The following is a 16,898-nucleotide window of genomic DNA, read 5'->3' on the forward strand; positions in this document are numbered from 1 at the left end:
AGACACTGGTGTCTACATGACAAGAAAGAGACAGAGAAGAAAGTGGTTGAATGGCTTGTACTAGAGTAATACTGCAGTTGTTTTTGATTATGTTGTTGTTTTCAAATTATTGTAGTGTTTTTCCACAGTGTTTCAATATGAACGGCTGTGAATTACGAGATCTAAGATAATATAAGCCTGGATACACTTAGCCTATATATACAGTATGCACACAAAGAATGTCAAGAGCTAGAAGTAAAAAAAGAAAAATTAGTTCAGTCCTTTAACATAGCAAGGATATTATCCCTATTATATAAGATATAACACAGAAAAGTCACAATGAATAATACTTTCCAGGATGAAGGAATAGTAATATTGAATCCTACCTGAACTCCTAAACGTCAGTGACAACCATCCTTCCAGTGTTTTACTCAGACAGGAATGAAGTCCATGTGACCACAGCTCAGCTTCTCCTCAGATATAACATGAGGTGACAAACAGTGAAAGAGGAAGCACCCTAAAAATGCAAAAATACTTCTTGGCGAGCGGAGTGACCCAGAGTTCACAGGGTGACGAAAATGCAGTCATAGTATAAAGTGATATTTCACTTACAGTCTCAATATATGGTCATATATGGTCATATATATTAGCCATGAAAGAATAACAACATGTTGGTTGTTTAGCTTTCCATTCATTGTAATGAGGTTATGAAAATAACATAATAATGTACAGTACCTATTACCAGTGGTGGAAAAAGTACTCAATTGCTTTATTCAGCGGTAAAAGTACCAATACTGCAATGTAGTAGTATTCTGTTACAAGTAAAAGTCCGAAATTAAGTATTGGCATCAAAATGTACTTAAAGTACCAAAAGTAAAAACTCGTTAGGCAGAATGTATAAAATTCCTAAAAATCCTTTGAAAATAGCAGATCTACAAGCACACAATGCGTCGCGATGAGACTTATTGTGAGCTTGTAGATCGGCTATTTTCAAATGGCCGAAATGTATATACTGTAGAGCTAAAGTCCTTAATGTATGTTTTGTAATTATAATTAAAATCTACAAAGTAACTAGTATCTAAAGTTTTCAAATAATTGTAGTGGAGTAAAAGAACAATATTTTCCTCTGAGATGTAGTGGAGTAGAAGTAAAGTACTGAAAATTGGAAATACTCAAGTAAAGTAAAAAATATGTCTTAAGTACAGTACTTGAGTACATGTACTTAGTTACTTTACACCACTGCCTAATACACAAATTAACCAGACAGTAATGCATTTGTTTTGACAGGTTGTGGGTCCATATCCCTCCAGAACAGGCATGCTGGTGGTCTCAGGTGGTTCAGGAGGACGGGTCAGTGTGAGGTGTGTCCAGAGCTCTGCGTAGGTTCTGCCAGAACAGTCCAGGGTGCTGTCCAGCCTGGGACCAGCTCAGGTAGGTGTGTCTCTTCACCAGCCTCCTCATGTGATAGTAGGGAGACAACTGGTGGGCTGGAATGTCCTCCAGAAACACCAGGATCAATACGTCCTTCTGTTCATCAAACAGACGGTAGCTGCACACAGGAGACCAGAGGACATTTACACTCAGTCAAGTTGTATGGACAGTTTTATTTATAGTGACCAAGAGCCACAGGGCAGAGAGTTTATCTTCAACAGCTCTGAGTTTTAGCCAACATGGTTCCCCATGCAGCAGTGCTTCTCAAAGCCTATACTGTGGCGTTAACTTATTTTCATGCTACTCTATATCAACATATTTTGCTGGGGACAGCCTGGAACCGCCTCAAGGACCCCTGGGGGTCCCCGGACCCCACTTTGAGAACCACTGCTTTACACCATCAGCTGACATGATTTAACAGCAGTGGTTTATAATCCCACCCAGTGAAATGATGGAGGAATGCGTCTGACATTATGATGCATATTTATGCATTATATTCATATTAACATGACATATGATGCATATTCATGCATTTTATTCATATTAACATGACATATGATGCATATTTATGCTTTATATTCATATTAACATGACATATGATGCATATTTATGCATTATATTCATATTAACATAACATATGATGCATATTTATGCATTATATTCATATTAACATGACATATGATGCATATTTATGCATTATATTCATATTAACATGTCAGTTACAATTTTAACTTTTAGATTAATGAGTTAAAATACTATTTCAACATTCTGAATCAACAAACATGTGACTAAAATCCCTGGATGCCAATTCAGAACCTCTGCCCCAATTTTTTGACATGGCCCTGTTATAGCGCCACCAGGAGGCCGATTTGTGCAAAACCCATTTTTTTATATTACTCCTAAAAATTTTATCCAAACATCACGCAAATCGGTACACAGTATCTCTATAGTCATGTGATCAACACGGATCTGATTTTCCATATTCCATCCTGATTGGCTAAGGTTGGCTTCCAAAATTTGCAGGATTGGTCCATTTTGAACTAAATGCCTCAAATCATGAAAGCAGCTTGCCATTTCCGTAAAATTTCCCACGCTCATTAAAAAATGACTTAGGCCATTAGTTTAGCAAGGTGACGACATGTAACCTTTTATTTGATCTTTAACTCTATAGATCACTCTGTATTCCGCAATCAAAGAAACTATAACAATAACATAGAAAATATGTAAACATATATTATCCAGTCAGATTGAAACTTTAAAATGAAGCTGTACACTAAAAGACTCTCGAAAGGTTATGTATGCGACTGCAGGAGACCAACTAAATAAGTCACTGAGAGGCGATGAGATTGTATATTGTCCGGCGCTCTGCTTAACAAAAGGATTTGCTGGGTTCAAACAATGTGTTTTAAGGGGTTTCCTTTAAGCAACATAAACGTAGTTAAAGGGTGCTCAAACTTATACAGTAGCAACATAATCACAGCGATCAAAATAAAGCAAAACAAATAGAGTGAATAAAGCAGTCAACAAATAATACGGCTTCCAACACCCTCTCTCTATGTTCTCAGCAGGTTAACAGGTGATGCTTTTGAGGTAACCATGTGATCGCCCCTATTCCCTTCACTCAATCACCCGGCCACGTACCCCAATGATTAACAATCAACATAACCAAACATAATCATCATAATAACAATAAACCCATTGATTGCAACAAACTAATTCATGGCTCCTACAGGTTTATCAAAAACGATATCAATGTTTACCGTTTAGCTTGTTTATATTGAAGTTAATGTTTCATCCTTATCAAATATATATCCTAATACCAAATCAATTATATACATAATTTCATACTCTTTATACTCTTCATACTTTATTCCTAATCCCTGTGTGTTACTTCCTGTTTACCCTTTTTAGTATTATTATAATTTTCTCCGCCAGGCCGAAAGGCATGGCGAGAGAGTATGTTTTACCCCCTGTCCGTCCCTCCGTCTGTGTGTCCGTGTGTCCGTGTGTGTGTCCGTCTGTGAACAGCTAATCCCCGGCACCGTTGGCCTGATCGCTGCGAAACTGTGCGCACACACTCCCTGGATGCCAATTCAGAACCTCTGCCCCAATTGGCCCTGTTATAGCGCCACCAGGAGGCCGATTTGTACAAAACCATTTTTTTAATATTACTCCTACAAATTTTATCCAAACATCACGCAAATCGCTACACAGTATCTCTATAGTCTTGTGATCAACACGGATTTTCCAAATTCCATCCTGATTGGCTAAGGTTGGCTTCCAAAATGTGCAGGATTGGTCCATTTTGAACTAAATGCCTCAAATCATGAACGCAGCTTGCGATTTCCGTGAAATTTCATACGCACATTCCCACTAGGCCGAGGAAGAAATGCCACTTGAACATTTTCAAATCAGCCTCATGGTGGCGCTATAAAAGGCCGATTTGCGTTTTTAATTGTGACTGCACCGATCGGCGTGAAACTTTGCACGCATACTCCCTAGAGGCCAAGGAAAAACATCTGCCCTGCATTTTTCACATTAGCCTTTTATAGCGCCACCAGGAGGCCGACTTATGTAAAACACATATTTTGAGATTAAGCTTTCATATTTTATCCAAATTTCACGCAAATCGGTACACATGATCTCTATAGTAATGTGATCAAGATGGATCTGTTTGATTTTTCATATTCCATCCTGATTGGCTAACATCGACATCTAAAGTTTGCAGGAGTGGCCCGTTTTGAACAAAATGCCGCAAATCATGAACACAGCGTCCGTTTGCAGTGGAACTTTGCACGCACATTTGCACTACGTTGAAGAACAAACGCCACCCTTTTAACATTGCCCTATTATAGCGCCACCAGGAGGCCGATTTTTCCTTTTTATATTACTCCTACACATTTTGTCCAAACATCATGCAAATATAGTACACATTATCTCTATAGTCAAGTGATCAAGATGGTTCCGTCCGATTTTTTATATTCCATCCTGATTGGCAAATTCTGAACATTGCTGGCCCACAATAACCTACCTGACCTGGCGGAGACCTGTGCTCCGAGGAGCACTTTTTCTTTTTGATTATTTTCACATTTTACAATTTAGGCATTTAGCAGATGCTCTTATCCAGAGAGACTTACTGTAAGTGAGAGATGGAATAAGGAGAGATAGCATGAACTCTAGACAGCAAACAAGGCCAATAGAGTGCAGAGAGAACAGTGTATAAAGACACTAGGAATTCATTCTTTTTTTGTTTTTACAACTAACAATACTGCAGCCTATATATAAAACAGAAAAGTCCAGGTTTCATCACCATGCTGGCTTGTGGTGGACATTTTGGTCAAAATAAAAAAAATTGCCACGGACATACAAAATGAGTGGACAACAACATTACCAGAAACACATAAAGAACTAGCCCAGAATTACCATATAACAGGTCTGTAACTCTGAGAGTGTACAAATGGAACTTACGGGTCCATTTGGTTCGCATTTGTACACTCTCAGAGTTATGGTGGTCCTTGCAAATAAAGCAAGAACCACTAGTAGGACTCCTAATGTGTCATTTAAAGAAAACCTGGAGACTTGACATTCAGTAAATTTGCCACGGACAAGACCAAGTCTTTGCCACGGACACATTTGTCCGTGTACGGACGTATTGATGACCCCTGGAAAAGTCACAAGTATAGTTTCCAGGAAGAAGAAGGAATTGAAACATTGAATCCTACCTGAACTCCTAAAACTCAGTGACAATCATCCTTCCAGCGCGTTAATCAGAGGAGAATGAAGGATCAGCTCAGCTGGCACCTCAGATGACAATGAGGAAAATGCGCAGCGGGAGCGCACTCACGTATTAGTTTGTATTGGCCAGTGAGCTCAGTGCTATATATCCCAACGCACCCATCAGTGAGAGAAGGGCAAAACAAAGCACCGTACCAATGCAGAAGTACTTCACTTCAAAGACAATAGGACATGTGTACAGTATAAACAACACCCTCCCTTCTCCTCCTCTGTGAGGACAAACTGGATGTGCTACATTCCAGACGTTGTACTGTATGAATTATTGTGTACACAGCAGTGATGGAAAGAAACTAAGTACATTTACTCAAGTACTGTACTTAAGTACAATTTTGAAGTACTTTTACTTTACTGGACTACTTACAATTTTCAGTACTTTTACTTCTACTCCACTACATCTCAGAGGAAAATATTATACTTTTACTCCACTACAACTGTTTGAAAACTTTAGTTACTTTGTAGATTTTGATTATTATTACAAAACACACATTAACCACTTCAGCCCTATACAGTATATTCTGACTATTTTCAAAAGGTTTTCATACGTTATGAATTGACATTCGGCATAATGACTACTTTTACTTTTGTACTGAAATATATTTTGATACCAATACTTTAGTACTTTTATTCAAGTCAATTTTGAATTCTGGACCTTTACTTGTAATTCTACATTTAAAAAATCCACCACTGCTACACAGTATAAACAACACCTTCTCCTCCTCTGTGAGGACAGACTGGATGTGCTACATTCTAGACGTTGAAGGAATTCACTGTGAATGTATTTGTCATGTTACCTTTCTATCTCTGCTCTAACACACTCGTTTACTATCAAGTACTGTGTAGTGTATGAAAGGAAGAAGCCGGGTATTGGTTGTGTGTTTTATTTTAATTAGTGGTTCTGAAAGTGGGGCTAGGGGGTGTTTGAGGGTAGCCTGGCATTGGCCGGACTGATAACGTGGAATCACTCTCACGTTCCTCCCTGGTGTCAGTCTGGACTTCGGCCCATAGGGAGCGAGTATGAGAAATCCGAAAATTATTTTGATGCTTTTCACTGTTGTACGGTCAGTTGAAACGCAGTCACTGATTGGCCCGATCATTTTCTGATTTCTCATACTCGCTCCCTATGGGCCGAAGTCCAGACTGATACCAGGGAGGAACATGCCAGGCTTGTTTGAGGGCGTTCCAGAGGGTTCCCAGCTAGGTTTTTGACAGTTAGGAAAGAACCAAATGGAACTTTAAAGGTATGTTTTGGGGGATCTGTCATGGAAGTCCATTTGACCACAGCTCAGGTGACACCTCACATGACAATAGTGGAGAGAAGAGCAAGTCAAAGCATTGTGCCGATGCAGAAGTACTTCACTTCACAACAGAACATATGGGCCCTATCTTTGCCGGTGCCTTACCCAGGCATTATCCCTAAACATATTTGCCTTTTTTTTTACTATTTAAAATTTTCAAATAGTTCAAATAGCCGATCTACAAGCTCACAACGTGTCGATGTAGATCGGCTAGTTGAACTATTTGGAAATGTTTTTAAAAATAGTAAAAAAAATTGTAAAGAAGTTTAGGGATACTGGGTAAGGCACCGGCGAAAATAGGGCCCATAGGCATAGGGAACTATCTTACACTGCATGAAAAGAGGGATTAATGGGCAACTATGGGCAATTGCATTTACCTAGCAGCATCTGGAATACATAGCAGGAAACCTTGTTTTTTGCGCTGTCTTACACCCTACATTCTCCTCCTCTGTGAGGACAAACTGGACGTGAATGCAAATAGATTCACTGTGAATGTATTTGTCATGTGACCTTTCTATCTCTGCTGTAAGTCTTCCACTCAGCACGTTTACTATCAATTACTGTGTACTTCTCAAAGTGTCTGTGTCTGCCTCCTCAGCAGAAAAAAACCTCCAGACAGCATTAATTTTTTTTCTTCATAAAAGATAGTTCCACTTCCTCTTTCTTCAGAACAGAGCAAACCACATGTTTTATCATTGGCCAGGATCTTGTGTTGCGTAATGATTGGTTGATACACAGAGAGGAGGTATAATGATTTTATCTTGTGTTTATCTTGGTTTCTCTGTAGGTTGTGTCTCACGGGGCGTTTGGCTCCATGTTGAATCTATCAGTCGATGATGTGAAGCTTCTCAGAGTCACATCGACACATCTCTCTACCTCGACCTCTGATCTCTGATCTCTGATCTCTGACCTCCTCTCCTCTCCATCCTCCAAACATCCAACCAGACCACATGGAGACTGTGTTTGTCCTACTGATGATGATGGTGACCGTTGGACTGTCTCATGGTGAGAAGCTGCTTTATTCACTAATTAACACATTGTTCATATTCACTATCATATAATCATATTCATATTCACTCTTATATCTACTAATCATATTCATATTCTTTAATATATGTATGTATTTCTTAAAGCGAACATTTGTAACTCAAATCTTTGCTTCTGGAGATTCTACAAATGTCTTCTAAATCCTAACCGTTTAATATAATATCAGTGGTTCTCAAACTTGTCAAGCCAAGGACCCCCAAAATTATATGCATTTGTCGGCAGACCCCCCCATCTCAAAATATGTTGTTCCAGGGGCCGCCAGAAGCAAAGATTTCCCTCTCTATAAAAAAGTGACATTTAACACATTGCGTGCCAATCGCGTAGATCTACGCGAACCTAAATAATTGCGCAAATGCGCAGCGTGACAGTTGCGTAGATCTACGCGAACCTAAATAATTGCGCAGCGTGCCAGTCGCGTAGATCTACGCGGAGTGGTCTTTTTTTTTTCTTTTTTTCTCGCAGGTTCACATTTCATTGTAGGCCTCCCTCGCCACGACACATTTCATTGTAGCACACCCGGAAACGGAAATATCCGTATCCAGAGATTTTCGTTCCCATCCGGCGCCGCTCTAAAGCGGAAACTAAATCTCAATTTTCTCAATTGTAGTTTTTCTCCTCGCTGATCGCTGTTTAACATAAACCGCTGTAGCTTCAAAATGGCCGATCGCCGATCGAAACGGTCTTCTCTGGGCATCTCACACAGCTGCCCTGTGTGTCTACAAACAGTTGAACGCGCGATTTTAAGGTATTTAGCGAGGTCTGTGGCGACGTGAAAAAAACAACAATAAATCGCTGGCACTGGTGAGTAAATTATGATATTAAACTCTGGCGTGGAATTTAAGGGTCAAATATGACCCGGCAAAGAAGTGTGGCTCAATTCCCCCCAAATTGTCAATATTCAATGTTTACATGTTTGAGAGTGAGAGAAACTTGTCCTCAATTAGCATTTGCTATTAGGAGTAAAATAAAGTTTGGGTTTATGAAACATAAATGACTTTTTACCGTTCATGGTATATGGGTACATTTTAACCCTTAACACCACAGGTGTCACAATTTTTTATATTAAAAAAAAAATACGTTAAAAAACTAAAACAAGTATTTTATTTTTGGAGGTGTGTTCTAATATTAGTCTATTCTTAATTCTTTAGGTCTTAAAATAAAACATGTTATAATTGAAATTAAGCTATATTGAAAAATGAAACCCTAACCCTAACCCCAAATAATATTTTTTAAAGTGTGTACATGCATGTCAGCTATGATGTGGGGAAAAAAATATGAAACCCATTTTTTTTTGTTGTATTTTTGGAGTTAAATCGCAGGTCAAATTTGACGCGCTAACGCCAAAAATGTATGCAGGTGTCTAACACAATGCAAGGGTTAATGGGTTCGCTGTGTGTCCTCCAGCTCCAGTGTCTCCTCCCAAGCTGTCCTCTGAGTGTCTGTCCCAAGGACAGATGAGGGTGTCCTGCTCCTGTGAAGGGGACAGTGTCCAGTACAGATGGACTCTGGACGGACAAACCCTGACGGATGAGCAGCTCCTCTCTGGACATCATGACACACAGAACATCACCGTGACACTGGGCACATCTGGACTCCTGGCCTGCCTGGTCTACGACAGTGTCAGCAGTGATGTTGCTTTTCAGAACATCTCACCATGTCCAGGTGAGACTGAACATGATTATTGACCATGAAGCTGATCATCATTAATCAATTAATCAATTAATCAAGTAATTGATTAAATGTAATAATTCATTTATTATTATTAATTAAATAAATCATTAATTAATATTATTAATAATAATTTAGTCCCCTTGTTGGTATTTGTCACAATACATGTGTGCATAGGTGAAATTTCTCCTCTGCATTTAACCCATCCTAACTATTAGGAACAGTGGCTGATATTAATACAGCACTTATAGGGTTAAAGTGCCTTGCTCAGGGACGTGTAGACTGGGCAGACCGGTGTTGAACCAGAGACCCTCTGGTTAGTAGTAGACGGCCTCTATACTCACTCAGCTGCAGAGACCTTCTAGTTAGCAGACAGTCTCTAGTCTCTATCCACTCAGCTACAGAGACCTTCTGCTTAGCAGACAGTCTCTACTAGTGATGTGCGGGTCAGGTTTTTTTCATGTTTTTTCCCGCCCCGCCCCGCCCCGGAACCCAACCCGCCTCAACCCGCGGGTCGTACCTATAATTCTGTAAAATCACGAAGGTTAGAAAATAATCTTCAAGTATACACCCCAAGTGTATTCAAACTGTTATTGTTATTATTCTTATTCTTATTAGGAATAAAGACAAAACAAGAGCATCTGATTTTATTTATTTTTTGCGTGTGAGAGAGGCTGACCCGCTCACCCGCAGCCCGCATAATTGCCTCTGAAATCCTGACTCGACAACCCGCGGGACCCGCGGGTTGACCCGCGGGTTGACCCGCGGGTCACTAGTCTCTACCCACTCAGCTACAGAGACCTTCTGCTTAGCAGACAGTCTCTAGTCTCTACCCACTCAGCTACAGCTGTAATGATCATGACAACACTGACTCATTAAATCCAGTTGTTTGCTTACATTTGGGGGCAGTGGCTCAGGAGGTAGAGTGGCCGCTCTTCCCGGTTCGATCCCCGGCTCTCCCTATAGGTTCAGTGTCCTTGAGCACTGAACCCTTATAACTGCTCCCGGTGTGCAGCTTGCATGGTTGTCTCCGCCGTCTGCGTGTGAACGTAACTAAGGCACATTGTAAAGCACTATATAAATGAAAATGAACCATTTTACATTTACATTTACATTTGCCCACCATGTTTGTCTCTAGGCTTCAGATTCATCAGCTGTGCGTCGTCCAATGGGACACAGATGCCACCACAGTGGGTGTTCGACAATGACACCTCATGTACGCCAACAACAATGGCAGCAGCAACAACAATGACGGCAACATCATTAACAACACCAACACCATCAACACCCGGTGAGAGTTCCAGCTAGGGGTCGATATGGTGATAAATATTGTTGAGACGATACAATGTCTCCGCGATATGCCTACAGTATGTCTGCATCACAATCCACGATATCGTATAGATTGTGATGCAGACAAGGCTCTGGATACAGCGTCATAACATACATTGACGAAATGGTGTAGGCCACTGGTATTCATGTCTGGCGTGTGTCTGGCACGTCTTGAGGAAACCACAAACTTCCTGTCTGCCTTAGACAGCTGCATCTCAAAAACCAACTGCTTGTCTGGATTATACCTTTCAGCAACTTTTAATACACAACGCGATCTGTACGCGTTGTGAGCCTGTAGATCTGCTATTTTCAAACATTTTAGTACTTTTACTTTTGGTACTTTAAGTACGTTTTGATACCAATACTGTTGTACTTTTACTCAAGTAAATTTTGGAATACTTCTACATTGCAGTATTGATACTTTACTATACTTAAGTAAAACATTTGAGTACTTTTCCCTCCACTGGTAGCAAGTTCACACTTTTGATCGTGGCTTCCATAATGTCCTGTATTGTAAACTAGACTTCACACCCACATGTCTGATACTGTAAAGCATTTCCTTCTGCTATTATTAAAAGTGTTGCATAGTGAGTGCTGACAACTTAATTTGCTATTTTCCTGCCTTTTATACAATATATATATTTTTAGGTAAGCATAAACCTAGTGTATCTTTTTAAAACCAGACTTATAAAGTTCACATACTTCACATACTTTGTATAGTAGTTAAAATAATATGAGTGATAATGATTTACAGTATAAGCCCTCAGAATGTTGACAGTTTAACCCGTTAAATAATAACCTATCCCACAAGTCATGTCAAGTCACATTTATTTATATAGCACATCTCATGGACAGGAATGTTTACGTCTCCACAATGTCTATGCTAGTGTGCTACACATTTTAAAACTATTAGACTAGTACGTCTGCATAAGCACTAGTGCCACGATAAACTGAACCACTATATATAGGCAGGCAGATTCACGTTTTGGCCTATACAGTACCTCTTGAACTGTATAGGCCAAAACGTGAATCTGCCTGTTACAGCACCACCATGAGGCTGATTTGAAAAATGTAGGGTGGCATTTCTTCCTTGGCCTACTGGGGATATGCGTACAAAGTTTCACGGAAATCGGAGGCTGCGTTCATGACTATTTACCAATGGACCGAATGCCCCCGGCCCCCAGTTAAAAATCACTAAAATCACTATAACGATAGAAAGTAATACATGATTTTTTTAACACTCATCTTTTAATTATTATCATTACAAACTAATAAAATAACCCTTGTTGTAAAAAACAAAGTTGTCCTTTTAAGGGCCCTGCAACTTACTCTTAGGCCCGCTCATCTTGAAGACAGGATGTGGATCAGATCCACACCCACTATACCAAGTCTCCTCATCAGTCTACTTCATGTTGTATCCATTGTGTTGTGTTGTGTTGTCATCCAGGACAGAGTGTGTATTTCTACTTCAAAGTGGCTGAAATGTGCGTCCTGCTCATGGTGTGTGTTGGATTCTACATTTACTACAAGATGAAGACCCACCCTCCTCCACAACAAGACCCGCTTTACTGCAACATGGTTGTCATGGAAACTCAGTAACTTCTAGGCGAGTGTCCCTGTGAAAATAATAGTGTTCAGTTACAAACACCTTGTTACAATTTACAATTTAGGCATTTAGCAGACGCTCTTAATCCAGAGCTATTTACAGTAGGCAAGGTAAACACGAGGTAATTACATCAAAATGCATAGCTATAGTAATCATAGATCATGATCATAGGTAAACCAGGAACCTATCATCAGTCTAAACAGTATAAAAATAATAAATAATATGTACATTGAAACTATACACACTATATGATGCCTGGGGTCTATTCCACGAAACCTGGATTAGGGATAAACCGGGTTTAATCGGCTATCCTGGCTTAAATTATCCAGGAATCGGTTTCACGAATGCTGAGTTAGCTCGGCAGATTAACTTAGCCAGTAAACCTGGATATGTTTATCCATGATCCTGTTTCACAAAAGAAAATTGAAGCAATCCTGCCTTAGTTACCATGACAATTTAGCTGTGAAGTTAGCCTGGTCCGGACCAGGCTAACAGCCAAGCTTTATTAATCCAGTGCCTTGTTCTTCAAGTTTTGTGAAATAGCTGTTAGTCCAATGACTCCAATCATTAACCAATGAGTTTTTCCACACTTATTCAATTCTTATGCAAAATCGAAGATCTACAAGCCAGAAATGTTTTTGTCTTATGGCGGCCGGGGGTCCCCGGCCCCCCATGGACCCCCGCCCCCGTGGACCCCCGGACCCCCGTGTACCCCCGGCCCCCTGTGTACCTCCGGACCCCCGTGGACCCCCGGACCCCCATGGACCTCCGGACCCCCGCCCCCGTGGACCCCCGGCCCCCTGTGTACCTCCGGACCCCCGTGGACCCCCGCCCCCGTGGACCCTCGGCCCCCTGTGTACCTCCGGACCCCGTGGACCCCCGCCCCCGTGGACCCCCGGCCCCCTGTGTACCTCCGGACCCCCGTGGAACCCCGCCCCCGTGGACCCCCGGACCCCCGTATACCCCGGACCTCTGTTGGGGGTCAACGGGGGTCCGGGAGTACACGGGGGGCCGGGTACTCCCGGACCCCCGTTGACCCCCGGCCCCCCGTTGACCCCCGTGGACCGGAGACCTCCGGCCGCCAAAAGGCAAGCTTTTCACTTGTAGATCTTCGATTTTAGAAATTAGAAATTAGAAAATTATTCTAAGTGTGTAATTATAATTCCAACATTCACTTAAACTCCTTATGTTTAAGCCTAACTGAATTATATATTTATGGATTTGTATATAAATTAATTGCATATTTTTGGACAACTTGTGCATTTAATTTGTCTGCAATACTTTGCCACGCTTTCTCCCTGGATCTATATTTATTGCGGCTGTGTTTCCTCTCTTGCTTATTATACATTTTACTTCCTTGTATGATTTCATGAGCTGCTGCAGTGCTGCTGTTCAGCCACAGAGAAGAACGCCGCTCTGGTTTTGGGCTCCATGATTGGTCAAGTTCAAGGATTCTGCTATCGACTTTCATGGTCTTTTATAGGAATATGTGAACTCACATTCAGCCTGGTTTAACGATCCTGGCTCGACAAACCTCTCCTTCTCAGCCCGGCTTGGCGTTCGTGGAACTGAATAAACCAGGCTGAACAGCGCAGGCTTGTCAAACCTGGATTTGCCTTTCAAACCAGGATAATTTAATTCCGCTTTCGTGGAATAGACCCCAGGTCAACAATGACCTGGCATCTGTGTACATAACATGCTACCTAAATTACATTGTAACCTTTGCATAAGCCTGCAAGGTCGTCAAGGCAAGTGGTATAGACCAACACGGGAACTACAAATTTCACGCCCACTTTTGAGACAGTGCCTCCAGTCGAGGTCCGTTAGAACGATGTACTGCACCTGCCAATGCATTCCCTATGAGAGGATATGAGAGTTAGCCTACTTTTAAAATTATCCTACATTAACTGGAGACGATATTGATTTAAGTAAAAAATATGTTTCCAAATGTATGGAGTGTCTTTGTCAACATATCTTCTTGTTTTCTTAATAGTTGAAGTGTTTCACATTTAATTTGCCACTTTTATGGGTTACCCATAATGTTAACACAGCAGAGGGTAGACTGCAGACAGACACAGTAGTCGCATTTCAGTGGCATCACTGTCTTTACGAGCGCCGAGCGTCCACTCTGAAGTGGGGAATTCTCATCCCAATCCCGACAGACTTTGTTCATATTTCTATATTTTGAACATCTCATAGGCTTATATTAATTTTCTACCCACCACAGAGCTCCGACGGTACATGACAAATTAAAACGTGTGGGTTTACCGTTGTTGTATTAACTTGCCTGAATGTAAGTTGGGGAAATAACCCAACTAAATGGAGGAGTGACATATCCCGACATTTTCAACTACTTAGTGAATACTCCAGGTTAGTATTAATATACAAATAGTCTTGCAAGATGCTGTTTGGATAATTGTCCAAAATAAATAGCCTATAAAAATGATACATGAGAGACACAAGCGTATCTGGGTATTGAAAACCTCAAGGGATGCGTCTGTGATGTACCATGCGACCACTTAAACCTTAGATTTCAGATGCTAGAACTTTTGAGACACTGATGGAGAATATTATAGTATATTGTGGGTTGTATATTGAGATGGCAGGTATGTCACATTAAAAAGGACAAATCAAACAAATGGGACACTTTATTAGAACACCAAAAAAATCGCTACAGCCTCAGTAGTTAACCAGTGAAATTACGGTATTTTACAATGCCTCTCATAGAGATTGCATTGAGAGCTGCAGTTCATCGTTCTAAAGGACCTCGAGTAGCGGCGCTGTGTCAAAAGTGGGCGTGAATTTGTAGGCGCCCCTCTTCCGGCCGTGTGTGTCTATACGTGATAAGGTGGAGTCTGAAGAGGTGAGTCTTCAGATTACAGCAGAAGATTGGGAGTGAATCTGTAGAACTGCAATGGGGAGTTCGTTCCACAGTTTGAGTGTTGTCCCCTATGTTTTAGGGAAGGTTCTGACAGCTTACCTGTGTTAGCTGATCTGTTGGATCAGGCTTTTAAGATGTGTGGCGTGTCTTATTTACCTTTGGTTGCTTTGTAGGCCAACAACAGTGTTTTGTACTCGGTGCGGGCAGTAACTGAGAGCCAATGGAGGGAGCGGAGAAGGGTGGAGACATGTGACATTTTTGGCTGGTTGAAGACCAAGCGTGCTGTGGCATTCTGGATCATTTGGAGGGGCTAAAGTGCACAAATGTTTAAAACTGTGCTCTTTTACTTTTTTACTTTTACTATTTGTTTTACACATATCTGTCTCTGTCTCTCTCTCTCTCTCTCTCTCTCTCTCTCTCTCTCTCTCTCTCTCTCTATATATATATATATATCTGTCTCTCTCTCTCTCTCTCTCTCTCTCTCTCTCTCTCTCTCTCTCTCTCTCTCTCTCTATATATATATATATATATCTGTCTCTGTCTCTGTCTCTGTCTCTGTCTCTCTCTCTCTGTGTCTCTGTGCCTCTGTCTGTCTGTCTGTCTGTCTGTGTGACTCTGATGATAAGACAGAGAACTCTTGGAAATCGGTTATTTTAAGTTATTTCTGTCAGATGAAGTGGTTTATGGTTGATGTCTCTTATAAAGGAGAAGTTAAGATGAAGTGGTTTATGGTTGACATCTCAGACGCTGACATTTAGCTGTTTCATGTTGTGGCTTTTTAACAGCTGAGTTGACATAAAAACAAGCTTGAGGTTTAATACTAGATCAGCGGAATTATCTGATGACTTAAAATGTGTGGCTGCTTTAAGTTGAGCGGATATTAGCATAAACATATTAGTGTAATTCATTTTAATCATGTTTTTAAATTCATTGCAGATATCTTACTTAAACATATTTTACTTTGCCAATGAAGACTGTACATGTGAGCTTTGTTATGAGATTTAGCTTTTGCAATAAAAACCTATATGTTTCATTTATCTGTTGAGCCTTTTGTTTGAAAAAAAACTCCTTGAATTCATTAGTGTTATGCTACCCTCTATTGGCTGTTAACAATATGTCATCTGCTTAGTGATAGTAGTTAATCTATTAATACCTTTGTTCTTCATGGTAACCCAGTTGAATGAATGAATGTATAATCAACTGTAGTGTATGGATATTATTTCTTCTAATCATGGTTATTGTTCTACTCAAATGTCCTACTAAAGAAAAACGGGACAGAATGTTTTTGGCCGTCCTGCCTCGGTAGCAGAGTGGCTCACAGCCTCAGCCTGATCACATAAAGGCCTAATATCTCCCACAGGCAGTGGTGGGAAAAGTACTAAAATGTTTTACTTAAGTAAAAGTACCAATACTGCAATATAAAAATACTTTCTGCACTTTTATTTTACCTTTTTACCATTTTTCTTTTTTTTCCTACCATCCGTCCCGGGCCTACGGGCTACGGGTCGGCCCGCGCATCACTACCACCTCCTAGGGCATTGGTTCTCAAAGTGGGGTCCGGGGACCCCCAGGGGTACTAGAGGGGGTTCCAGGGGGTCCCCAGCTAAATTATGGATAGGAACCAAATGCACCCTTATGGGTCTGTAACTCTGAGAGTGTACAAATGGAACCAAATGGACCCTAATGGGTCCATTTGGTTCCAATTGTACACTCAGAGTTAAATTAACATAGATTTTACAATATAAATTGGGGTCCAAGAGATAGAAATGCCATTAAATGGGGGTCCGTAGCCCTAATGCATGTCAAACTGGGGGTCCTTGAAATTTAAATGGTTGAGAATCACTGCTAGAGCCGTAAAAAACCTTCT

General features: G+C 40.8%; 1 protein-coding gene across 1 annotated transcript; it reads left to right on the forward strand.

The window, feature by feature from the left end:
- Positions 1 to 7,297: 7,297 nt before the first annotated feature.
- Positions 7,298 to 12,459, forward strand: LOC308076099 (uncharacterized protein). Its single transcript, XM_080416210.1, has 4 exons — positions 7,298 to 7,505; positions 8,952 to 9,209; positions 10,354 to 10,506; positions 11,992 to 12,459. Exons 1-4 carry the CDS (start codon positions 7,451 to 7,453, stop codon positions 12,141 to 12,143), a joined length of 618 nt encoding a protein of 205 aa, XP_080272336.1. The 5' UTR covers positions 7,298 to 7,450; the 3' UTR covers positions 12,144 to 12,459.
- Positions 12,460 to 16,898: the final 4,439 nt, after the last annotated feature.

Source organism: Gymnoscopelus braueri, assembly GCF_963280865.1.
Source record: "Gymnoscopelus braueri genome assembly, chromosome: 20".
Classification (NCBI taxonomy): domain Eukaryota; kingdom Metazoa; phylum Chordata; class Actinopteri; order Myctophiformes; family Myctophidae; genus Gymnoscopelus; species Gymnoscopelus braueri.

Excerpts from the sequence above, each read along its gene's own strand:
- LOC308076099 (XM_080416210.1), top strand. The coding sequence starts at position 7,451 with ATGGAGACTGTGTTTGTCCTACTGATGATGATGGTGACCGTTGGACTG. Across the intron at positions 7,506-8,951 it reads GACCGTTGGACTGTCTCATG|CTCCAGTGTCTCCTCCCAAG; the intron begins GTGAGAAGCTGC and ends TGTGTCCTCCAG. Across the intron at positions 9,210-10,353 it reads GAACATCTCACCATGTCCAG|GCTTCAGATTCATCAGCTGT; the intron begins GTGAGACTGAAC and ends GTTTGTCTCTAG.